The 26,730-nt window shown below is 47.9% G+C and overlaps 1 protein-coding gene across 3 annotated transcripts in view; it reads left to right on the top strand.

The window, feature by feature from the left end:
* Positions 1-26,730, top strand: part of PRKCB (protein kinase C beta) — a 268,543-nt gene that overhangs the window by 71,913 nt on the left and 169,900 nt on the right. For 2 of the 3 annotated variants that reach the window (XM_087729053.1, XM_087729052.1), the window contains exon 3: positions 15,546-15,628. In XM_087729053.1, the coding sequence (XP_087585179.1) occupies positions 15,546-15,628 (83 nt within the window). Of the gene's footprint in view, positions 1-11,067; positions 11,160-15,545; positions 15,629-26,730 lie in introns of those variants that run through there. The other variant, XM_087729054.1, reaches the window with a different exon arrangement.

The following is a 26,730-nucleotide window of genomic DNA, read 5'->3' as shown; positions in this document are numbered from 1 at the left end:
TGATTCCCTTCAGCCTGCTGGGCTGCTGCCTTTTGGTGGCCTTTGACTTCGTGCCAGAATGCTCCCTTAGCAATAGCAATAGCAATAGCAGTAGACTTATATACCGCTTCATAGGCCTTTCAGGCCTCTCTAAGCGGTTTACAGAGAGTCAGCATATTGCCCCCAACAATCTGGGTCCTCATTTTACCCACCTCGGAAGGATGGAAGGCTGAGTCAACCCTGAGCCGGTGAGATTTGAACCGCTGAACTGCTGATCTAGCAGTAGCCTGCAGTGCTGCATTTAACCACTGCGCCACCTTGGGCCAAATGATTTAGAAGCAGTCCTGTCTGCTGTCGTGTCTGGATCTGAGTGTGAATCCTGGTACACAGATGTATAGGAAGGAGCTAAGCATCACCTTTCCCATCAGGATATTGGCAAAGGAGGGCTAGGATCTGAAGATCTTCCTTGGCAGGCAAGATGACAGTGGCAATGCTGTATGGAGGGGGGGGGGTTCTTTGGAAGCCATTCTTCACCCCCACTGCTTTTAAGGCCCCAATATCAGGACAATCCCCCCTCTCCCCAGTCATCCCTTAGCAGGATTTCCAGTTTAAGGTTCTTAGATTACAGGGCTGGGCAAAGCTGCCCTCCACGAAACTCCCCAGGACGTTCCAGAGTGGAGCTTCTCCTCCTTGGCCTCTTGAAGAGGCGTGACTTCAACTCCCAGAATTCCCCAGAATTCCCCAGCCAGCCATGCACTTTCTATAAAGGTTACACTTTGTTGAATTGTGAAATTCTGAAAAATCTCTCGGCCTGCTGTGAGGGAGTGCTAATGCATGGCAGCTTGCTTATACCTCACCCCCCACTTAGGTGTGAGATCCAACCTTTACCTGCAAAAGCACATTGTAGCCTTGGGACCCCAGTGCATTCCGCAGAGCCGTGATTGTGAGCACGTGGGTGGGGTGCATATGGGGAGAAAAAGAGTGGCTATGTTGGAAAATTACTGTGGGTACTTTCCAGCTTAATTTATGCCTCACACACTCCATCCAGATCAGAACAAGCACACGCGGCATTCCACTCAGCTAAAATATAATAAAACCTGATGTTTATTTAAGAAACATCTGCAACAGCAGGAGCAGTTAACCAGCAGAATGGGATTAAAAGCAGGGACAAAGGAAGAAACAGGCAGGAATTTGCATTAGCAGCTCATCAGCCCATCAGTCAATCAATCAGAACTTTCTAGAGCTGCTGGACACAAGCCCTGTGGACAGTGCCCGAGGGAGGGGCTTTGGGTTCTTCCAGCCTTATCAGTTTTATGTACGTAACACAGTGATGAACAGATGAGAAGGAGGCCACCAGGCGATCCTCCTTCATTTTCTACCCATTCAAGAGACCATCTGGGGGAAGGGGATGATGTATCCAATGGGAGGAGTGGAGATATGTCTACTGCTATTGTTTACCTCTAGATATCATTTAAGCAACAGTCTTAAGCCCCTTAAACCCCTTAGCCCCACTGGATGCAGTGGAGAGGCATTAAACTTGGTTAATAATAGTCTTAGTTTGCAAAGCTATCCTTGCTGAATGAACTCAGCTCGTTTAATGGCCTGGGGGTTCCCCATATTCGGTTAACCCAGAAAACGTGTTGGGCAAGGCTGCAGTCTGAGATGGGGCCGGACCTTGCTAGTGCCCCCACCAGAGCAAGACGGAGAGGGAAGGTCTCCTTGGCAGAAACCCCCAGTTCTTCCCAGTTCACACCTTTTCCACCCTATTTTGCCCTCCTCTGGTCCTTCTCCCTGCCACCCTGCTGCTTTCTCTCACCCATGGCATCCTGAAGTAAACACCACCATGCACAGCGGGCAAGTGTGCCCCAGGAGTTTCCAGGAGCGTAAATGCATTTGCCAGTGTGAACCATGTTGTCTTCTGCTAATTGGCCAACAACTGGATCTCTCTGAGTCTATTTTGGATTTCACCCTTTGGCTTCCTTTCCAGGCTTGAATTCAGAGCCTATGGGCAGCCCTGGCCTCTGCACCAGGCCTTTGCTCTTGGCTGCCTGGGGACTCCAGCTGAGCCCAGCGGGGACCCGTGGCTGGGTGGGGCTCCCCTGCCTCCCTTTTCTGCCTTCCGTTGATGCCATGCTACCTGACATCACAGTCTCGGGGCACCTCTAGGCCCCCGTCATGGCTGGGTGGGCCAAAGGAAGCATCTGCTAGTCTCGTGGGCGGCTGCTTTCTCCCAAAGGCAAACGTGAGATGGTCTCTTGAAAACAGGAAGTGGTTCTGCAAAAAGCAAAATGCCAGCCTTGAAATAGATGAAATAGGTGTCCAAATAACGCAGGTTCTCTGAAGACAGGAGAAGGTCCCTCCCAGGGATAAAATTCCTTGCCAATTGGGGGAAACAACCTCTGCTTTCCTCAAACCCCCCAATGGAACGTCTGTAGGGCATGGTTAGAAAAATCAAGGGAGTTTTTATGTGCAACAGATAAAACTGACACCTGTTTACATGCTTAACAGCAGCCGACTAGTCCCTTGGCTTCCAAAGAGTTTCTAATATTTGCTAGGCTCTTCCTGCAGTCACCATGAGAGTTAAAATCACTTAAGGACATAACGACCTCAAGAACTTCCTCAGCAGAGGTGGGGATTTTGCCTTTAACCCCAAACAGAAGCCAAGATCTGTGGGAGTTCTGCTGATCCAGAATTGGAGATGGATGAGCTGATTCCTGCAGCAAAAAAATTTGCCTGCTATTTTCCTATTGAAAGAACACATTTCTTTTTAAAAAACAACCCTCTTATTTAACTAAACCGAATGAACATCAAAGAAAGAAAAAGAAGGGAAAGAAAAGATTACGCAGAGGCTTCTGATCAGGATGTCCCCAACAGTGGGCCAGGGGACGAGGCTGATGAAAGCAGCCACCTCACATCCCAAACTCCCCCCCCCCATTTCGTCTCTTTGAGCAACACCACAGACATACCTACGATGGGCAGATAATTTTGTCATTCTGATGAAAGCTGCAGGACCCTTTGGAGGCCACCACAGGATTTTTTGACTTGCGTATCTCAGGCAGGTCCAAATGCATGAATGAATGAACTACCTTTCACCCTAGAGGTCTGTTCATAGTCTCTGACCATAAGGGACTTGCTCATCTGTTGCAAATCCACCCAGTGTTCCAACCCAGGAGTCCTGGAGCCTACAGCAGGGGTTCCCAATGAAGATGGAGGTTCATTCTCTGAGCTTGTGGGTTGGTTTACAAATGTTTCATTACCAGGCTAGGTAACGTCTTGAGCAGAGTTTAGGGGATGTCAATGTTGGTGTTCTTCTGCTTATAAGGACTTTGTGTGGTCAGAAGGTCTTGTGATGGGGAGGTCATGTCAGGTGTGGGTCACATCAGGTGAGGATCTTGTGGTGGGTCTTGCGATGGGGAGGTCATGTCTGGTGAGGGTCATTGGGAGGTGAACTTCTGGTTGGGGGAGGGGTTGCTTGGGTTGGTTGATGGTCAGTTTCATTGCTGTGTGGTTGATCTCAAGTCCGAGGGGTTCATAGGCTGGTTGTGGGTTGATGTGTCTGTTGCTGGAATTGCTTGTGGAGCGCCAGGCTTCGTGACAGGTGGCAGTGTGGCCAATGGTTGTATTGCTCCAATTGAAGTGGTGCTGTTTGGGGTCAGTGTGGGAAGAGATTAGAGATTTGGGATCCTGGCGATGGACTGCTAGCTGCGGTTCATGGATTCTGGTTTTAAATTGACTGATATTTGTCCCACTAGAATTGGTTGCAAGTGTTACAGTTGATGTTGTAAATTACATCTTCTCCATAGTGAGGGGGGAGGAGTATCCAGAATGGGGTTTGACTTTGTCCTCTCATGATTGGGTGAGTCAGATAAGCTCTTTGGGTAACGCCCCCTGGGCAGCAGGTCTCCCAGATTTGACTCATCCCAATCAAGGGAAAGGTTGCACCTCTCTAGACCTCCAGTAATTCACAAAGGATTAAAGAAAATAAACTTGGACCCGGCGAATCCTGCCTCCCTTCATCGCACACAGCCTCCTCCTGCAACGACTGGATTGCCACAAGCCCTCTGGGGCGGCACGCTGCCCTGGCCATTGAGTGAGATGGAGTCACTCTGTGAGGACCGTTGCCGGGCAAGCAGGAGAACCGGGCACACATGCCTCCTAGAGGCAGCCCTTGATGCAGAGGCTTCTCAGGAGCAGAAGCGCTCCTCCGCTCCCCTCAGCCACGAGGGTTTTTAAAAAGGAAAACCTGTGCTTGCAGCTATCACCAGTGGACAAGGTGAGAGCCAGAAAGGCTCTAAAACAGCTGCGGGAGGTGAGCGGCAGCCGCATGGCAAGCCTGCAAAGGCAAAAGCAATTTCCATGTGCTCCAGCAAAGAGGAGCCTTTTGAATTTGGAGCCGGGGGCCATCTTGAAGCCACGTGGTCCAAGATGGCGGCCCCCAGCAGTTCAGGAGGCCGGCAGGACAACAACCACCACTTGAGGAGACCTTAGAAAGGTGAGAGACGATCGCAGAGGCATTAGCCAAGAGCGAGGGAGGCAGCAAAGGGCCAAAAGGAGGCCTATCAAGGAGTTAAAGAGGCAGGCGGTGGATCAATCCCCCCCAAGCCTACCTCCTTGTTGAATCACAGAGGCAGCTGCCACAAGGCTTGCAGGAAGAACCACCCCCCCCTACCCTTTCTGGCTGCCAAGTAACAGGAGAAGGCTTCCCCCTTAAGAACATTCTCCTTTAATCAGGAGACAGAGCGGGAGGGGCGAGAGGCTGACTGGCATCAGCAGCAAGCTGTGTTTGTCGTGGCTAATTCTTGATTCCCCCTTAAGAAAACTCCTTTAATTAGGAGACAGAGCGGGAGGGGCAAGAGGCTGATGTGCATCAGTAGCAAGCTGTGTTTGTCGTGGCTAATTCTTGATTCCCCCTTAAGAAAGCTCTCCTTTAATTAGGAGACAGAGCGGGAGGGGCAAGAGGCTGATGGGCATCAGTAGCAAGCTGTGTTTGTCGTGGCTAATTCTTGATTCCCCCTTAAGAAAGCTCTCCTTTAATTAGGAGGCAGAGCAGGAGGGGCGAGAGGCTGACTGGCCCCAGTAGCAAAAACTGTGTTTTGTTTTGTTAATCCCAAGCCCCTGCAGCCTGGAAAAACGCAGGGGGGGGGGAGGAATATTCAGCCCAGCTGCTAAAGTGCAGCTCCCAATGGAGCCCCCAATCAGGTTACTGAAGACCTTCCAAGGGTGGGGGTGACTAGGCAAACGGCTAATGCAATACAATACAATACTATGCAATACAATAGCAGAATGGGAAGGGACCTGCAGGCTTTCTAGCCCAATCCCCTGCCCAGGCAGGATATCCTATACCATTTCAGACAAATGGCTTCCTATGGTTGATTAGGCTGACTCTGTAAACCACCTAGAGAGGGCTGAAAGCCCTATGAAGCGGTATATAAATCTAACTGCTATTGCTATTGTCATTGCCACCCAACAGCTTCTTAAAAACTTCCACTGTTGGGGCTCTCACAATGTCTGGAGGCAGGTTGTTCCACTGATTAATTGTTCTAACTGTCACGAAATTTCTCCTCAGCTCTAAGTTGCTTCTCTCCTTGTTTAGTTTCCACCCATTGCTTCTTGTTCTGCACTCAAGTGCCTTAGAGGATAGTCAGGCAGCCTCTTCTCTGTGGCAATCCCAGAGATATTGGAACACTGCTATCACGTCTCCCCTAGTCCTTCCTTCCAGTAGACTAGACCTACCCAGTTCCTGCAACCGTTCTTCATAGGCTTTAGTCTCCAGTACCCTGATCCCCTGTTGCCTTCTCTGCACTCTCCTTAAGAGTCTCCACATCTCTTCTACATCATGGGGACCAAACTGAGTGCAGAATTCCAAGTGTGGCCTCCCAAGACCTTATAAAGTGGGATTAACACTTCATGGGAGCTTGATTCTATTCCTCTGTTTATGATGCCAAAAACTGTGTTGCTCTTCTGGCAGCTGTTGCACACTGCTGACTCACATTAAAGGGGTTGTCCACTAGGATTCCCAAGATCCCCTTCATAGTTACTACTGTGGAGCAAGGTATCCCGTACCTGTGCACTTCACCTTCATTGCCTAAAGGTAGAACCTTACTTCATTGAATCCCATTTTCCTAGGTAGTGCCCAATGTTCAAGGGTATCAAGATCCTTCTGTATCTTTAGCCTGTATTCTGAAGTGTTGGCTATTCCGGCCAGCCTGGGGTCATCTGCTAACCTGATGACCCCACCCCCCCAATCAGCCTTTAACAAACAGAGAGCTAACAGTCATTCTGGCTCCTTCTTATGACCGCTTGAGATAACAGCAGTTCTTAAAGAAACAGTGCTACTATCATGGCATATATTTTGCTATCCCAAATGTTAGCTTACACACCTAACACCCTCATTCAAATCACTGATGAAGATGTTGAAGAGTACTGGGCTCAACACTGAACCTTGGGAGACTCCCTGCACTCTTAACTCCATGAAGAGGCAGTTCCACTGAGGAGTACAGGTGGGTGCACCAGTTACCAAGGCACCTGGGGTGACTAGGTCTAACCCACATTCTTCTACTTTATCTAATAGTAGGTTATGGTCTACCTTATCAGGACTTGCTGAAGTCCAAGTTAACTATATCAATGGCATTCCTATGGTCCACTAGGGTTGTCACCGTAATCTAAGAAGGCAATATGGCCAGTCTGGTATGATCTGTTTTTGACAAACCCATGTTGGCTTTGGGCTCTCGAGACGGTTTTTCTTCCTTTCTGAAGGGGGGGAATCACATCAGCAATTCTATAGTGGTTCTCCGGTACTCCAGGATCTCTGATAGATATAGTTTCAGTTGTTTGGAGATTTTGTCCGCCAGCTCCTTCAGACCCCTGGGTGTAACCCACCTGGTCCTGGGAATTGGACCTTGCCTAAGATAGACAGGCTACCATTTCTTCCCTATCTCATCTTGGGTTCCTAATCTGAATTTGGGGTGCTGTTCTTGATAGGTTGGATTGTTTATCCCTTCAGGTAAAGACAGATGCCAAGCACGAGTTAAATAGTTTGGCTTTACCCCTGCTGCTTGTCACCTTCGGGCCACTTCTCCCAGCAAGGGACCAATCGTTTCCTTAATCTTTCTTGGTTTTATCAGGCGGGAAGATGCCCCCTTTTGTATTTTATTCTATTTCATTATTATTATTGTGGTTGTGGTTCTTGTTGTTATTATTATTAATTTACCTTTGTGGCAGGCCTTTATTGTGAGCCTTAGCTCCCCTCACTCCATCTTTACACACACTCTGGTGGCCGCCCATTAACCTCCGTCTGTGTTTACATTCTGAATATCTCTGCGCTAATCCTAGCCATAGAATCATAGCACCCTTATGGCCGGGGGGGAAAAAGGGTCAGACAGGCTGGTCCCCATGCCAGAACCCACCACAAACTCAGAATGGGATGCCCGACTATGAGAGATCGCAGAAGCACCTCAGATAGCCTATGAATTTAAACAACATTCGCTGAGGGCAGAACATATAGCAGGGGTGGGTTCATCAGAGCCGACTGGCTCAACCGGACCAAGGGGACAATTTGGAGCGGAAGCTGCAGCCAGCAATCTTCAAGGAGCTGGCAGAGTGCTTCGGACACCCGGAGATCGACTTATTCGCCACGCCCCTCAACGCTCAGCTCCTGAGGGTCTTCTCCAGGTACCAGACATGGGGGGGGGGGGGGCAGAAGGGGCGGACGATCTGCAAAGCCCCCGGACCAGGGGTTGTCGGTATGCCTTGTCGGATTCCCAGGGTCATATGGGAAACCCTTCGGGAGGGGGCGGAAGGGGTTCTTTTGGCGCCTCACTGGCCCCGGAGGCTGTGGTTGCAGATCTCCAGTCGCTTCAGCGGAGAGGCCATGGAGAATCCCCCAGGAGGGGATATCCCTTAACCAGGGGTCGCTGGAGCACCCAGACCTTCAATGGCTCCAGCTGACTGCTTAGCTCTTGAGCGGAGCACCCTGGGGAAAGACCTCTTCCCCCCAGGGTGATGCAGACTATCCAGACTGCCCGCATATTCTCCACAGAGCGTATCTATGGCTCCATGTGGCAGGCCTCTGCCTCATGGTGTAATCTCCTGGGGCACAATCCTAGCCAGGCCTCAGTGCCTCAGATTCTGGACCTCCTCCAGGCAGGCCGGGATAGAGGGTTAGCTTCTAACACATTAGGAGACAGGTTTCAGCCATCTCATCAGTTCTCCTGCGTGGCAGGAACCAGAGCCTGACTTACCATCCTATGGTCAGGCAATTCCTCAAGGGAGCTTCCAACCCCAATCCGCACACAGCATTCAGGTTCCATTCCTGGGACTTACACAGGGTAGGGAACGCTCCAATAGGCGCTCCATTTGAGCCGTTACGAACAATTTCCCTTAAGTTCCTGATTCTCACGGTGGCCTTTCTGGTGGCCATCCCCTCCGCCAGGCAGATATACGAACTGCAAGCTCTGTCCTCCGGGGAGGATCTCTGCTTCTTCCACCAAGACAGAGGGGGGTTACGTCCTTCATCCCCAGGGTGGGCCCCTGCTTTCATCAAACCCAGGAACTGATTTGCCCAACTTCTGTCCAGACACTACCCACCTGTTAGGAAAGAAGTGGTTCTCTCTGGGCGTAAGGAGGGCTCTGAAGATTACCTCAGGAGAACCAGGCCAAACAGGAAATCCAAAGCCCTGTTTGTCTCCTTCCAAATAGGGGCCTGGGTAACAGGGTGACTTCCACCACATTAGGTAGGTGGTTGCGAACCTGCGTTGCCACTGCATACCAATCGCAGGGCTTACAGACACCAATCATATCACAGCTCACTCCACGCGGAGCGCAGCCAGGGCCTGGGCCACGCAGACACCCCTGGCCGGAATCTGCAGGGCAGCCACGTGGGCTTCCCCCTCTCCCTTTGCTAGGAACTATAAACTGGACTCTTTTGCCTCAGCAGAAGCCTCTTTGGGCGCAGGGCATTGCAGGCAGTTCACAGGGTGGGTCCCACGCCTCAACTGGCATGAGCGGGGGACATGGGGCCTCTTGGGTCTCCCTCCCTAGGGACGTGCAGGCTTTGGTACATCCCATTCTGGATACTCCTCCCCCCTCACTATGGAGAAAGGGCATTGGTACTTACCTGATACGCCTCTTCTCATAGTGGGGGGAGGAGTATCCAGTCCCCCCCTGACTATGTTTGTACGACTAAGTTTTATGTTCACAGTTTTATGAAATATAAATATGGATGTTGAAGACGATAAAAGCTAAGAACTGAATTAAGAGTCTGGAGTGAATGGTGCAACGAGTCGGATGGAGCTCTTCGTCAAATCTGGGAGACTTGCTGCCCAGGGGGCGTTACCCAAAGAGCTTATCTGACTCACCCAATCATGAGAGGACAAAGTCAAACCCCATTCTGGATACTCCTCCCCCCACTATGAGAAGAGGCGTATCAGGTAAGTACCAACGCCCTGTTTCTTTCCTCCTCCTGAATCTTGTCTTTGGCTCTGGATAATTCCTGGTGGAGTGTTCCCAATCTTGGCCACCTGAAGAGTGTGGACCTCAATCCACACATTTTAAAGTTCAAGATTGGGCATCCCCAGCCTGCAGTGTCGATGGACCCATTCCCTCAGTTCCATGTAGGAGACACACAATTCAAAAGAACACAAACCGGTCTGAGAAAAAAATATCCTGCCTCAGTGGCAGAGTAATATATACAATGACTTGATTGAAAATCTCAGTCAAGACTCTTGGGGTGTCAAACTCGTGGCCTGCGGGCCGGATGCATCTCACACTGGCCATTCCCCCCCCCCCCCCGGTTTAGCAAAAGTGGTGATACGTCATGTGACCACAACGTGGCATCACAAGTTTGATGCCCATGGACTTAGACTCTCAGGCTATTGCAAAGACATGTGTCTGAATGGGCCACCGTTCTTGTTGTATCTTCTTGTTGTATCTCCAACTCATTCCTTGGCAGTGAGAGAATTCCTGCATGGACTGTCCACCTGACTTCCACTATTGGCTCTACAGGTGCACCCAGGGGCAGCCAGCTGGGGAGGGGTCATCCCAGCCAGCTCCCCCTTCCCCAAACAACTTCCTTCCCTCTGGCGTCTTTCATTGCATCAGCCTGCCTCTCCCACTTGTCCATGGTATGTGGAGCAACGTAGATGTTCTCCCTGGTCAGAAGGCCTTTTGGTGCATCCTGCAGCGGGTTGGTCTCCTCCCTTTCTGTCTTCTGCAGAGAACAAAGGATCTCCTGCCACCAGTCATTTCTCTCCCAGGGTTTGACAGCTCTGAATGAGGAAAGGCCCTGTTTACAGACCGTCTCTTGGGAACCTTTCCTGCTTCCGTTCCTATTTTGTTTCTGCCTCTGGATGTCCTGGTGGTTGGGGACACTCTTGACTGTCTTAGGAAGAAAACCTGGAAATGCTGCTCAGGGGCTTCCCTTCTTTTCCCTCTTCTTTGCTTTCATTAAAAAAAAACAGTAGTGCAAAGGAGGGAGGAGGTGGAGCTCCTGCATTTCAACACAAGGAGGCCAGGGGAAATTGGTTCACTCAGTTTTAGTGGCCTTTGCACACAATTATGAGAAAATGCAGGGACTCCCTCCTCTTTTCAACTAGCCTCTTTTCTGTTTGGAACAAATTCTGCTTGGAAAAGCTGCTTATTCACTACATGGATATAAGCCATCAACAAATAAAACAACAGGGCAAACAGAATTGCTGAGACATTCTGAGAGAATCAAAATTGACATGTTTCCAAGACTCTCCAAAGTAAAAAGCATTGGGGAACAAAGGTCTTCAAAGCAGTGTGTGTGTGTGTGTGTGTAAGTGTGTGTGTGAATGCAGATGTGATCTACCCAGTAGCTGCTTCCTTGTGGCATCTTCACTTGAAGAGCCACTAGGAAGATGATTTTTAAACATCCTTTTCACCACCAGAAGGCCCCCAGGTTTCAAAGACAACAGATATTTTAGGAAAGGTGATTTATGTTAGCAAGCCATAAAACCTCCCAAAACGGGACCTCCCAAGGGCTGGGCAGGGCAGCTTGGCCAAGCTGAGAAGGGCAGGCTCATCTCAGGAGGGGGAAGGGAGATGAGGAAAGCAGATTGACTTTCTCTTTGAGAAATTGAGAAGGAAACGAAGCCATGAATTTATCCAAGAGATCCTGATGATAACTCCAGATGCCTTGGATGTATTTTGCAGCTGCAGAGGTTGGTTGCCTGTGATTGTGTGTGTGTGGGGGAGAACCTACCCTGTGCATTTTGTCAACCCTTTGGCTTCCCCAAGTAGCAGCAAATGCCAGGGTGGGAGGGAGGGAGGGGGTTTTAGTCACTGAAAAGCCAGGTCTTTTCAGGTGAGAGTCAGCCTGTTTTTTAGATCTCTTCTACTAGTGTATGTCTGTGTAGACCTTGATTTACAATGGCTTGTATAATGATCATCCAAAGTTACAACACTGAAAAATGTGACAACTTTTTCACACTTAGAATAGAATAGAATAACAGAGTTGGAAGGGACCTTGGAGGTCTTCTAGTCCAACCACCTATTTAGGCAGGAAACCCTATACCACTTCAGACAAATAGTTATCCAACATCTTCTTAAAAACTTCCAATGTTGGAGCATTCACAACTTCTGGAGGCAACTTCTGTTCCACTGATTAAGCGTTCCAACTGCTAGGAAATTTCTCCTTAGTTCTAAGTTGCTTCTCTCCTTGATTAGTTTCCATTGCTTCTCTTCCTGCTTCCTGGTGCTTTGGAGAATAGCTTGACTCCCTCTTCTTTGGGGCAGCCCCTGAGATATTGGAAGACTGCTATCATGTCTCCCCTGGTCCTTTTCTTCACTAGACTAGCCATGCCCAGTTCCTGCAACCGTGCATCGTATGTTTTAGTCTCCAGTCCCCTCATCATCTTTGTTGCCCCTCTCTGCACTCAACGTACGACCGTTGCAGCTTCTCCAGGAACACATGATCAAAATTCAGATGCTTAGCAACTGATTCATAGTTATGATGGCTGCAGTATCCTGGGGTCACGTGATCCCCTTTTGTGACCTTCTGACATGCAAAGTAAATGGGGAAGCCAGATTCACTTAACAATTGTGTCACTAATTTAACAACTGCAGTGATTCACTTAACAATGGTGGCAAGAAAGATCCTAAAATGAGGCAAAACTCACTTAACAACTGTCTTGCTTCGCAACAGAAATTTGGGTCTCCATTGTGGTAATAAGTCGAGGACTACCTGTACACAGCCTGTATCTGTAAGCTGGGAAAGATCCTTTTGGCCCAAGGAGGTGTGCAAGGACCGTCTCCGATTCTTATTCTCAGGATCACACAATAGCTGAGAAACTCATTAGAAGTGGTGCCCTTTGTCTGGGCTGGAGGAGATTAACAGAGTTGGAAGGGATCTTGTAGGTCATCTAGTCCAACCCCTCACTCAAACAGGAGACCCTACACCATTTCTGACAAATGGCAGTCCAGTCTCTTCTTGAAAGCCTCCAGTAATGAAACTCCCACAACTTCTGAAGGCAACTTCTGTTTCAGGGGTTGTTTGTTCTCACTGTCAGAAAATTTCCTCTTGTTTCCAGGCTGAATCTCTCCTTGACCAGTTTCTGTCCATTATTCCTTCTCTGGCCTTCAGGTGCTTTGGAGAATAGCTTGACCCCCTCCTCTCTGTGGCAGCCCCTGAGATATTGGAAGATGCTATCCTGTCTCCCCTGGTCCTTCTCTTCCCTAGACTAGCCAGGCCCAGTTTCTGCAACTGTTCATCGTATGTTTTAGGCTCCAGTCCCCTAATCATCCCGGTTGCTCTTTTCTGCACTCTTTCTAGAGTATCAGCATCTTTTTATAGTGTGGTGACCCAAACTGGATGCAGTATTCTAGGTGTGGCCTTACTAAGGCTTTAACGGATGGTATTAGTACCTCCCTTAATCTTGATTCTATCCCTCTGTTAATGCACTGTAGGATTGTGTTGGCTTTTTTTGGCTGCTGCCGCACACTGTTAGGTCATATTTAATTGGTTGTCCATTAAGACTCCATGGTCCAAGGGAGTTTTTGCAGAAGGGCTCTTGGCATCAAGGAAGCACCCTGGATGGATGCAGTTATGATCTGGGGAAAACATTGGTAAGAGTGTCAGTCACAGTCCAATCAGAGATGCGTGAATCGGACAAATCTGTATTCCTCTTCCGTCTCTCCTTGCCTACATGAAGTAGTGCAAAGCCTCTAAGCTGCCATATGGGTTCTCTTGTTTAGCATCGCATGTAAACTGCCGTCATGCAGAAGTGACCAGCTCCTGGGGTAGATGCTATGCTCTGCTGATCCACTGCCATCTGACATGCTCTCTCCTCTCTTCCCACTGGCCTCTGCTTGGCTGCCGGCAAGTCAAGGGGCAGCAGGAGGAGATGCAGTGCCAGGTGGCCTGTGCGTTGCACACTTCTGCACCCTTGCCCCTGCCCGCAAAGTCTGTGGGCCGATCGAACCGTTCAGGCTGCAGCCGGGGGTTCCTACTGGCCGGGTGCAGCTGGAGCTCTCTTGTGAATGAAATGGCTTCCCTTCACCATGCTCAGCCTGGTGGCAAGAACGGCCTGATCGATCGATTGATCGACTGCTGAGATGGCCAAGCACTCCCAGTTTGTCCTGGATGGCTCTGCTAGTCCTTTACAGACATCTGGCGGGCAGCCCTAGGCCCCAGAGAGGGCAGGCCATGCCCATTCTGGCTTCTGCAAGAAGGGTCTTTACGGCTTTGAAGTGGGAGAGCCAAGCTCATTTTTTATGCATTCAGTCTTCGCAGTAAGTGCATTTTCATCTGCATTTCCTTCCCGACCGATGCTCGCCTACAATCCCGGCCGCAGGGAGCCTGCGCACATTGTCTGCACCATGTAGAACATTCTGATGTGAGCCCTCTTGCGATCTTGTTTTCATTTATGTTTAATTGCTTTGGTTTAGTGCTGGAGTGTCAAAGTCTATTTCATTGAGGGCCGCATGAGGGTTATGTTTGACCTCAGGGGGCTAGGGTGGGTGGGACCAGAGTGGGCGGGGCCTGCTCAATGTCACTCATGTTGGTGGGCACCTGTGGCGGCTCCTGCAACCCTCTGCCAGTGAAAATGTGCCCCCCCCCGAGCTCCAATTTTTGCTGGCAGTGGGTTGCAGGAGGTGGTTGCATCTGAAAACGGAGCTCAGGAGCCTGTTTTCGCTGGCAGAGGCACCGCGGAATGGACTCTGACTGTTTCTAGAATGGCCTCCTTGGGCCAGATCTAAGCATCCTGCGGGCCGGATTCGGCCTGTGGGCCTTGAGTTTTGACACCTCTGGTTTAGTGGTTTTACCAAATACAATTTTTTCAAAAGTGGTTTTATAATATATTGTTTTATTGCATGTCACCCAGAGTCACCTTCTGTGACATGGGGGAGGGGTCATATAAACGTGATAAATAGGTAAGTATGGTTGTCCCTCTGCTCTGGGCATGGGGTAGCTGGGGTGGTAAAAAGCCCGCAGACCAGAGGTGGGTTGCTCCTGGTTTGGCCCGGATCAGACAAACCAGTAGTAGCGGCAGCGGGAAGCTCCGCCCACCTGCCCGGACGCTTCTGCGCATGCCCAGAAGCATCGCGTGCACACATGCGCACAAGCAAACTGGTACTAAAAAAACCGGAAACCCACCACTGCCGCACACCCATCGTTGCAGATGTGGAGTGAAGCTGGATGCCCGATGAGCAGGGTGGCTGATACCACCACACCAATTTGCCAGAAGAAACTGATTGTGGCCCTTGGGGATCAGCTCTGCTTCTGATTTACCCAGGAATTGTAGTCTCTCTGGATCAACCAGCGATTTGCTGGTTAAGTGCAGAAGGAGAGCCAGATGTTTTGTGTAATTTGCCAGCGGATTGAAGCGACCGACTCACTCTGGAGTTTGGGCACCCCTGGATGAAGACCAGTTTGTGCCTCTTGTTTCCTTATTGTTCCTGGGCACAAACAAAGGGCCGAGTCTGCATGAAAATGAATCTGCTAAAACTGTTGTTTGGATTAGAGTAGCAGACAAACAAGCAACTTGATCTAATCCCACACCTTAGGCCCCTTTTGGATTACAGTTCCCATCCATCTTGGCTGTGGCCCATGGTTACTAGAGATAGCAAAAGCCCCTGCAGAGCCTGACTTTGCTGCCCACTAATTTACACAGATGAATGGATTTCTCTGCAAAATTCATCATGAATTTTGTGGAGAAAAAAACCTGTAAAGTCTGTTCGTTCTCTCTCTCGTTCTCTCTCTCGTTCTCTCTCTCGTTCTCGTTCTCTCTCTCTCTCTCTCTCTCTCTCGCGCACACACACACACACACACACACACAAACACACCACATAAAGTTGAGGGACATCTTGTTACATTTGTAAATTAAACAAATTCATCTTATTTTTTAAAAGACAGGGAAACAAATTACTTCTGCCTTACAAATCCATGTTAAGTGCAAAATCAGGATGTGGACTGCAAGAAATGCCATAAGCAATCTGGCAGGGATAACATGGGGCACCCCAAGGATTATTCCTAAGCCAGACTGAAGATACCTTTCCCTTTTCCCCCGAGCCCCTATTAACCTGCATCCTCCCTTTTCTCGTTGCAGTTTGTTGCTTCGTGGTCCACAAGAGGTGCCATGAGTTTGTTACCTTCTCCTGCCCGGGGGCCGACAAGGGTCCTGCCTCCGACGTGAGTAAACTCAGCAGAGCTGGCCAGATGGGCGGGGTGGGGGGGCAGTTGAGGGGGTGGCATCAAGAAGGCCAGCCTGGGGTTGTGGTTGATACCATGAAGCCCATTCCCAGCTGGGGAGGCTCTGGGGCTGCTTGGGGGTCACCCTCCCTGGGGGGAAAGTGGGCTGTGATTTACATGCTCTAAAGGCAAAATGTACATGGGCAAAGCCAATCAGATCCATTTGGAGAGCTAAAAAAAAATCAAAATTGCACATTTCGTGTGGTTTGATTTGAGCAGGAGGAAAGTTCACTACAGACTTGAATGTTCAGTCCTTGAACAGCCTCTGCAGCTGGTGTCCTTAATTCCATTTAAGTGCCGTGTGTGTTTTTGTGTGTGTGTGTGTGTGTGTGTGTGTGTGTGTGTGTGTGTGTGTGTGTGCGCGCACGCCCATTTTAGCCCATCTGCAAAAAGAAGGGAAGGCTAATAAATCTAATAAACCTAAACCTAAACCTAACCCTGGAGAACAGAATCGAGGCCTGTCCGGGATCAGGACAGCTGGTAAATTTCAGCTCCCCCCCCCCAATTATCTTAATTTACAGGGGTGTCTGCAAAGGGAGGGGAGTCCTGATGTTTAAAAGATGGGTGGGGGGCTTTGATCACATGGCCCTGGCCATCATTGTGATATTCTCCCTCCCCCCCTCAGCCCCTTTAACCCATTCTCAGCTTGTTGTCCCCAGATATACTTTCTATATTCTACGTTTGGTTTTAAAAATACTGTTTTGAGTGCACGCCAGGCTGAAAGGCAGAGTCCACCTTTCATCCCAAAAGGACCCTCTCTGCTCAAGGGCTTCTTTTCCTGGCCCCCTCCTCCATTTCCTGTGGAACCCACCTGCCATGCTTGGGAGGAGTCTGAAGACTATGGTAAAAAAAAAAAACAGGCCAAGATGGAGCCATGATGGTGCAATGGATGGTTTGATCCAGACCTCTCTTGGAAACCTTCTTCCTGGGAGAGCAATGGAAGAGGACTCTTCAAGCTGACTTAGAAAATGCCCAATTACAAAACTTGTCAAAAAGGCAAATTAAACATTCTGAGTTTTGAAAGTTTAGGAGGAAATGCAATATAAGTTTGGAGCCAAACGCTCCCATTTTTCTCCTGCCGTACTCCAAATGTTTATACATATCTATAAATGGTACCTCGAGGCCCTTTGAGCTAGAAACCCAGCAATTAATTTAACAATAAAAACACAGATTCTGCTTTCAGCAGTCTTTAGAAAATCTGGAGAGAATCCACATTCTGGGCATCAAGCAAGGCAACACACACACACACCCTCTTTGAAGCGATGTGCTGTCAGTGGGGGAGAGCTAATTTCAGAGGCTGCCACTGTGATTGATGGGGAGGTGCTGATGAGCCTCTATTCTCCCTCTATTTTTAGTCTCTGGTGATGAGCAGACCAAAATACAGCCAGATGATTGTCCTCGCAGGCCAGCTGCCAGACAGGTGTGGAGAAGCTCTTTAAAATGTTGACCGAGATGGGCTGTCTGGTCAGCCGAGTGCAGCCTGAAGCCTCCACTGCTCTCTCCACCACACTGTCGCTTTTCCACCTGGAAGTGGGGAGTTGGGGGCGGGGGAGAGGAAGAGAATGGTTCTCCCTGCAGTTTTCTTCCTTCCACCATCTTGAGCAGGATCCTGCAAGGGCTTCAGGAACTCTGTGCTAGATGTAGGGATGGTACTTGAAGGATGCATCTTGTGAATGAAGGTCATGGCATTTTTGACTCTAACTGAATCTGGCCTTGCGCACACCACACACACCCCCTCTCCCCGCCCTCTCTCTCTCCCTCCTGGTCCGGAGGCAGCTGCTGCCATTCTCCCATGTCAAGATGCTTCTGGGTCATTAGATGACGGGTCCTCCACTGATCCTCCCCAGGCCACCTTCCATCAGTGTGCGGCATTTGATGCTTTGCGAGGCCGCCCTGCTCAGTTCCACCTGGGAAGCCTCTTCTGTTGACTCGAACTGCTCCATTCCTGCTAGTGGGGTGGAATGCCGTCCTCATTCCCAGCAGGGAGGAGGAAGGAGGTATTCCAGAAGACCAAGAGAGAACAAAGCTTAGATAGCTTGTGTGGGAGAGAAAGAGTCAAGATGGCTCTTCCCCAAGAGTTCTCAGAGTATGTTGAACAGCCTGTTTCAGTTTGGCAAGTTCTCTGTCTAGAGGTGAGGAAGAATAAAACAAACTGCTTAGAAGACCCTCAACATGTCTCGCTTGGCCTTTGGAGCCTGACAACGGGTTCCAAATCTGAATGCGGACAGACAACTGAGGGTCCAGAGTGCTTCTCCCACCATTCATTTTTGATTGTAAGCCGCCCTGAGTCCCCTCAGGGAAAAGGGCGGCCTATAAATAAATAAAACAAACAAACAAACAAACATTCAGAGGGCAGAACAGCTGCATGCTGGTTTGGAGGCAAAGATGGTGGGTTATGGCTGGCTTTGATGGGGAGAAGAAGGTCTCGTTACTTCCCTACTCAGAAATAGCTGCCTGCCTTGCTTCAGAGAAGCTGTGCTCTCTTCTGATGCCTGATAGATGGATGAAAAGGGGCATCTTGCAAGATTGGGAGATACAATAGCAAGAAGACCATCAAGCGCAGGAGAGCAAATCAAATTTTTAAAAGGGCAAGAGAAAATGGATTTCTTCTCTCTTGAGCCTAAGGTCACAGCAAGCACAAGGGTGGACATGCAAAGAGATTAGGAGGAATTTCCTACTGGTAGAAACTCTCTAAGGCTTGGAACGGTTTTTGTAGTGCAGTAGCAACTCTCAATCTTGGCAGCTTTCAGATGGGTGGACGCCAACTCCCAGCTTTCTGGCTGGGGATTCTGGGAGTTGGAGTCCATCCATCTGAAAGCTGCCAAGGTTGAGAGATTTATTTATTTATTTATTTATTTATTTATTTATTTATTTATTTATTTATTTATTTATTTATTTATTTATTTATTTATTTATTTATTTAAACTTGTATGCCGTCCACTCTTGGAAGACTCAGGGCGGCTTACAAATAAGAAAGGGGGGGGGATATAAAAAATAAAAAACAACAATTAAAATTTCAGGAACATTCATAACTTAGGGTGGGGCTGGATAATTCAACAGCCCCAGGCCTGCCGGAACAGCCAGGTCTTGGTTGCTTTGTGGAAGACTGGAAGGGTAGTAAGGGTCCGGATCTCAATGGGGAGATCATTCCATTGGGCCGGAGCAGCTACAGAGAAGGCCCTCCCCCGGGGGGTCGCCAGCCGACATTGGCCGGCAGATGGAATCCGGAGGAGACCTAGTCTGTGCGATCTAATAGGTCTGTGGGAGGTGATTGGCGGTCTCTCAGGTAGCCAGGTCCGATACAACGTAGGGCTTTAAAAGTAACGACTAGCACCTTGAAGCGTGTACGGAGACCAATGGGAAGCCAGTGCAGCTGGATAGGTGTAACGTGGGTGTACCTAGGTGCACCCACAATCGCTCGCGCGGCTGCATTCTGGACTAACTGAAGTCTTCGAACACTCTTCAGGGGCAGCCCCATGTAGAGCGCGTTACAGTAATCCAGTCTTGAGGTGACGAGGGCGTGAGTGACTATCCGAAGGGCCTCCTGGTCCAGATAGGGTCGCAATTGGTGCACCAGGCGAACCTGGGCAAAGGCCCCCCTGGTCACAGCCAACAGATGATGTTCTAGTGTCAGCTGCGGATCCAGGAGGACTCCCAAATTGCGAGCCCTCTCTGAAGGGCGTATAGTTTCACCCCCCCCCCCCAGGCTAAGAGATGGAATAGCTGGACCATCCTTGGGAGGGAGCATCAATAGCCACTCAGTCTTGTGATGCTGGCCTAAAGCAAAAGTGGATTCATCTTTCCCGATTTTTTAAAAGATGAGACTGGAGGGCTACTGGTTGGGGAAGGCTTAGCAGAATTTATCCAACTTTACATAGCCATATAGCTTTATATGGGAGTTGGGGTTTTCCCCTGTTTTCCTTTTGATACTTACATACAAAAGTCCAGTTGAGTCAAAGAAAACAAATCTTTGTTTTGTGGCACAGTGGTTAGAGTGCAGTCCTGCAAGTTACTTCTTCTGACTGCCGACTGCCTGCAATTTTGGCAGTTTGAATCTCACCAGGCTCAGGGTTGACTCAGCCTTCCGTCCTTCCAAGGTGGGTAAAATGAGGACCCAGATTGTTGGGGGCAAGAGGCTGACTCTGTAAACTGCTTAGAGAGGGCTGCAAAGCACTGTGAAGTGGTATATAAGTCTTAAGTGCTATTGCTATGCTTATATTTGAAGAAAATGAAAGAAGAAAAACCATGTCATCAAGAAATAGCAGTTTCATACTTATGTGAATATTCATGTTTTCAATATTTCCTTTAAGCCAACATCACAGGCAAATTCAATTAATGAATTTATATCTGATATAGTCAGTGGTATTTTTCTCATCTTGGGGCTTAATGATAAATGGGTTGCTAATGTATATTTTTTCCAGCATCAGTTGAAGGAAAATATTCATTTTAGTTTGATAGAAGTTCATACAGAAATCATATCTCATGTATTAGCTTCCCCATATTTCTCCCGTAATTCAGTTAATGTTGAAAAAAGGATTTAATATTTCTCTTGTCAATTTGCTTTGTCCATAAACAAAGTTTTCAAGTTGTTACTTCAACTTTTTTGTGAACTTTAAGAACACTAATTTAACTGCTTTGTAAATCCAGTTTTAGCTGATTTAAAAGTCAAAATATGTCAAGGAAACCACCATTGTTAATCCGTCAAATTCAAGAAATCTATCTTTACTTTCAAATAGAACATCTTTTGCTGATGGAGGATGTCACTCTAAGAACAAAACAGCTTCAACTTTCGTTTTAAAGAGTTATTTTAAAATGTTTCCTTTTGATAGTCATCAAACCTCAGAGCTTGTGGTTACTCCCTAATTATTTGTACAAAGCGGTACAATTTCTGCCATGTAAAGGATGAGGTTTTGTACAAGTCAAAACAATTGCACATTCCTGAGGAGTGGCATTGAAATATGAGACTATGCTTTTCACCACTGTAGCTTCCTGTAGTGCTACCATGCACAGTCTGGAGGTACAGGTTGACCCCTGAGAAATGGGGTCTTCTCCTCATCCAGCACTCATCTGGCCTCAATTCAATACAATACAATAGCAGAGTTGGAAGGGACCTTGGAGGTCTTCTAGTCCAACCCTCTGCCTAGGCAGGAAACCCTATACCATTTCAGACAAATGGCTATCCAGCATCTTCTTAAAGACTTCCAGTGTTGGGGCATTCACAACTTCTGGAGGCAAGCTGTTCCACTGATTAATTGTTCTCACTGTCAGGAAATTTTTCCTCAGTTGTAAGTTGTTCCTCTCCTTGATTAGTTTCCACCCATTGCTTCTTGTTCTGCCCTCAAGTGCTTTGGAGAATAGTTTGACTCCCTCTTCTTTGGGGCAGCCCCTGAGATATTGGAACACTGCTATCATGTCTCCCCTAGTCCTTCTTTCTATTAAACTAGACATATCAGTTCCTGCAACCGTTCTTCATATGTTTTAGCCTCCAGTCCCCTAATCATCTTTCTTGCTCTTCTCTGCACTCTTTCTAAGAGTCTCCACATCTTTTCTACACCGTGGTGACCAAAACTGAATGCAGTATTCCAAGTGTGGCCTTACCAAGGCCTTATAAAGTGGTATTAACACTTCACGTGATCTTGATTCTATCCCTCTGTTTATGCAGCCTAGAACTGTGTTGGCTTTTTTGACTCATATTTAAATGGTTTTCCACTAGGACTCCAAGATCTCTCTCACAGTTACTACTATTGAGCAAGATACCACCTATACTGTACCCGTGCATTTCGGGGTTTTTGCCTAAATGTAGAACCTTACTCTTTTCATCATTGCATTTCATTTTATTAGACAGTGCCCAATGTTCAAGTTTGTCAAGATCCTTCTGTATCTTAAGCCTATCTTCTGGAGTGTTGGCTATTCCTGCCAGCTTAGTGTCATCTGCAAATTTGATGACTTCCTCATTTATTCCCTCATCCAAAATTCATAGTCCTGATTTCTGCCCTTTGTTCCAGATTGACAAAATGTTCCTCAATTTTGATAGTTCATACTGTTTCTGTCCATACTATTTATTTATTTGTTTGTTTCTTCAATTGGTATAAATACCCATCTCAGTTTTGTTACTGAGGGGTGGCTCACACAGTTAAAAATTTCCAAAAGCAGACACAAATAAATACCCAAACAATAACAACAACAAACCACAAAAACAATTAAAACACTAAAATGCCATCCGTGTTTTAAGAATAACCCATCATTCTATTACTTTCTAAATATGCTGGCTAGACAGACCTAACCAGAGGGTAATATTTGTTTTAATTAAGGAAAGGAATCTACAGGCCTATTTGCATATTCTGAAGGTTTGCATTTCAAATGGCATTTCAGTTTTGAGAATTTTACTGTTATTTATACTTTTCCAAGATGTCTGCAAAACCATTTGCAGTGATGCTGCAATGCTCCTCTCAGAAGAACAAGAAGTATGCAATTAGGCCTATAGAAGGCTGTCAGCCACAATGCTGGTTTAGTGGATTCCTGCACTTGGGTTGGTCTAAAATCCTCCCAACTCTTATCTTCGATGATCCTCTGGGGAAAAAGACTATGGGGAAAACGTAGTTTGGTCCAGTCCCAAAAATGCTTTTTGGAAATGGTGTCTTCTTTCTACAGATTCAGTACAGGTCCCCACCTCTTCCATCCATCCATCCATCCATCCATCCATCCATCCATCCATCCATCCATCCATCCATCCATTTAACCAGAACATAAGGAATCCCCTCAGAGCAACTCACTTGGACCAAACTAAATGTCTATGGAGATTCTCCATCATTCAGGTCAGGGTTGTCCCAATGGTGCTTTTTCAAGAGGCAACTAGACTTTCTGGTATGTGTTTTTTCTTTGAAGACATTTTGCTTCTCATCCAAGAAGCTTCTTCAGCTCTGAAGTTGAAGAAGCTTCTTGGATGAGAAGCAAAACGTCTTCAAAGAAAAACAAGAAAGTCCAGTTGCTTCTTGAAAAAGCACCTTTGGGATTTCCTAACAGTGAGAACAATTACAAAACTTTTTTTTTATGATACCCCTCTAAATGGCATTTTGTGGAAGTTGGGGCCAGTGTATTAATAGCCATGCCACCCATTTTCCTGTCCCCCTCTTCATCTTTAATCAATGCAGAACTCGGGAATGAACCTCACAGTGGCCCTCCAGAAATCCACTTCTGATGGAAGCTCTTTGAGATGCTCATATCCCTGTGCAGTCTTCCAATATCTTAGGGGCTTCCCCAAAGAAGTGGGAGTCAAGCTATTCTCCAAAGCACCTGAAGCAAGACAAGAAGCAATGAATGGAAACTAATCAAGGAGAGAAGCAACCTGTAATTAAGGAGGAATTTCCTGACAGTGGGAACAATAAATCGGTGGAATAACTTGCCTCCAGAAGTTGTGGTTGTTCCAATATTGGAGATTTTTAAGAAGAGATTGGACAGCCATTTGTTTGAAATGGTATAGAGTCTCCTGCTTGAGCAAGGGGTTGGACTGGAGGACTCCCAGGGTCCCTTCCAACTCTGTTACTCTATGTTCTATGTCTTGGTGTCCCAGGGTAAGATGGCATGCCTTTGTGCAACACCTGTTGGACAGTGAATCCACAAACAGGGTGTGAGGTTGGCGCTTTTAAGTGCATGGAAAGGTTTCTTTCACTGAGGCTTATATGCAAGGCCTCCCCCTCCCCCGCTTACGTTTCTTCCCTGCAAGGCTACAAAACCCCAGCAACCCCCATTCATTGGTTGGGAACTGAATGAATCAGATTTAATTCCTTTGCTGTGACCGCTGTCTTCAGCTCTCCAAGAGGGCATGTGTCAGGTGCTGCTTCATTTAATAATCAGGAAAGAAACCACTCAACTCCATTTGTTTGAAATTAAGTGTACTTTTACTAATTACAAACGAATAGTAGCAAAGCTAAGCTGAGTCTGGTTAATTAGGTGCGAAAGCAAAGAATATCATGTATAGTTCAATCCCCTCCCCTTGGCACCCCAGTCCATAGTCCAATTATAATTCACCCAACTGTCAGGTGGGAGATATCTTCAAAAAGCATCACCAGGATGGAATGCTGGACAGTTAACCTTGGCGGGAAACTCCCTTCCTCCACATGCGCAATGAGATGGTCAAGCCAACGTCAAGAATCTTCCTCCAGCACATAATGATTCCCCTCCCAAATACCATGCCCCCTCCCCGTTTCAATGGCAGCTGAAGCAGCAGCAAAGCAGAGCCTGACATCCGGCCCTCCTCCAGAAAAGGGCGGTCAGACCTGCAGAAACGAAAAGAACACAAACAAACAGACAGACAACAAGACACAAAAGAGAGAAAGGGGAAGGGAGAAAAAAACAAAAAGGAAAATTAGCAGACTGTCCAAGACTCAGGGCTTGTCAGGATAGGCAGAGTAGAACTTGCGGAGCAGACGAGGAGCTCGAACATGGGACTTTTCAACCCATTCAGCGTGAGATGGGGGAAAATGCTTCCAAGCCACCAGGTACTGGACACGGTTCCGCCGCTTACGCGAGTCCAAAATCTCACAGATGTCAAAATGTTGCTCACCCTCTATCAAAAGTGGGGCAGGTGGAGGAGGAAGAGATGCTCTCAAGGAAGAGGTGACCCGAGGCTTGAGGAGATTAACATGAAAAACAGGGTAAACTCGGTTGAGATGCTTAGGTAACTGGAGACAGACAGATACAGGGTTGATGATCTTGACAATTGGAAATGGGCCAACATACTTGGGGCCCAACTTCTTCGACTTCTGAGTCATTTGAAGAAACCTAGTGGACAAATAAACTTGATCACCAACTTTATCCTCATGGGGTTTAGTCCGTTTCTTATCAGCCTGTTTCTTATGAGCGCGGTGCACAGCATCCAGAGTCCGAAGTGCCAAAGGCCATACGTCTCGAAGGTGATCACTCCACTCGGACAGCGAAGACACTTGTGGCTGTTCGCGAGGAATCTCAGGAATGGGCACAAAATCCTGGCCGTACACCACACGAAAAGGGGTAAAGCCAGTGCTGCTGTGCACGGAATTGTTGTAAGCCACCTCAGCATGAGGCAACAATTCCAACCAATCATTTTGTTGGTAGTTGATGAAACAACGTAAATATTGCTCCAGCACAGAATTAGTCCCCTCGCAGGCCCCATTAGTTTGAGGGTGGTGGGAGGAGCTTAACCCCTTGGCAGAGCCAATCTGCTTCAGGAATTCTTTCCAGAATAGGGAGGTGAACTGAACACCCCTGTCCGAAATGATGCGGTCAGGTACCCCATGTAAGCGATATATATGTGAGATGAACATCTTAGCGAGAGATTTAGCGGAAGGGATCTTGGAGCAAGGAATGAAATGAACTTGCTTGGAGAATAAGTCAGTAACAACCCAGATTACTGTGTTACCTTGACTTTCTGGAAGTTCAACAATGAAATCCATGGAGATCTCCTTCCACGGGGCCACTGGGCGAGCCACCGCCTGGAGCAACCCCTGGGGCTTACCCGGAGGGCGTTTAGCTGTGGCACAAACGGGACAACTAGCTACATAAGCCTCAGTGTCTTTTTTCAGTGAGGGCCACCAAAATTGCCTCTTAACGAGGTGTGGGGTCTTGATGAACCTAAAGTGTCCAGCCATCTGGGAGTCATGAGTCTGTTGAAGTACAATGGTCCTGATGGACACAGGGATGTATAACTTTGCTCCAATCCAAGCCAATCCATCTTTTATAGTGCATTCATCCATGTGTTGCTGGAACCAGTCATCCTCAGTAAGGGCCTTTTTCAGGTTAGAGTCTTCAGTGACTTCCAATTTAGAAGTTGTTTGACTTCTGGTAACAAGAAGTTGAAAGCAGTTTTCCATTTGTCCCCCTCTTTAATTCTGACCCTATAGTATGCTTCCCTTAGGTCCAATTTAGTGAAAATCCGGCCCTTCCCCAGTTGGGCCAGCATGTCCTTCATCAGTGGTAAGGGATAGAGGTTCTGAGCAGATATGCAGTTTTAAGTTTTTGAAATTAACACATAATCTGAAGGAGCCATCTTTCTTTTCTCTGAACAATACTGGAGCAGCCACCTTGGGCCCTGCTGGTTCAATGAAGCCCCTTTCCAGGTTTTTATCAATGAATTTCCTCATTTCCTCCATCTCTCTAGTGGTCATTGAATATATTTGGGGCTTTGAAAGGTTTACTCCAGGTAAAATATCAATGGTGCAATCTGTGGGTCTGTGAAGGGGTAATTTATCAGAAGATTTCTCACTAAAAACATCCTTGAGGTCCCAATATTCCTTTGGAATTCTTTCCTCCCCCTCAATTTTCTCCTGCCCCCTGGCTGCCAGTGTGGGGATAGTAGTATCAGAGTCTGGAGCTTCAACTTTCCCCTCAGGGGGTGTGGCTGTCCGAATCCGCAACCACCCCTCTCTCCAGTTAATGCGTGGGTTCCATCTACGGAGCCAAGGGAGCCCTAAAATAAGAGGCCGGTCCATCCCAGGCGCTACAATAAAAGTTATTATTTCTTGGTGGGTACCCATCCACATCTCGATGGGTTCAGTGGAAAAATGAGCAGGACCACCCCCCGCCATAGAGCCATCTATTTGGCAAAAAGCAATAGGGATTTTTAAAGTCTTTAGTTTCAAGCCCAGCTTCTCAACCATTTCAGGGCTTATCATGCAACGGGAACACCCAGAATCTAATAAAGCCATAAGTTTTTCATTTGCGCCAGAAGAGGGCACTTTAAGCTCGACTGGAATAAGCATGGGGCCAGAGCGTGAACTTACCCAGCAATCACCATCCTCATAATCACTGTTGTCAGATGAGCTGGGACTTCTGTTTCCCTCCTCCTCTGGCCCAAAGCGTCGAGAAACATCTTCCCCAGCCAAGGCGGTTTCCTTCCTCTTGGCTGGAGTCTTCTCTGGTTTCCTCTCCCTCCGGGGGGGGGGGGGTGAAGCAGAGTGGGTCAGCTTTACTCGGCAATTTACAGCACGATGCCCCTCCTTTCCACAGCGGAAACAAGTAGAGGGCTTGGGCTTGGGCTTGCCTGCAAAACCTCCTCTACCCCCTTT

The sequence above is a fragment of the Thamnophis sirtalis genome, unplaced genomic scaffold (genome assembly GCF_051295495.1).
Source record: "Thamnophis sirtalis isolate CommonGarterSnake01/CBP01778 unplaced genomic scaffold, rThaSir2_p1.2 scaffold_14, whole genome shotgun sequence".
Classification (NCBI taxonomy): Eukaryota; Metazoa; Chordata; class Lepidosauria; order Squamata; family Natricidae; genus Thamnophis; species Thamnophis sirtalis.
This window is presented reverse-complemented; position numbering and strand designations above follow the sequence as displayed.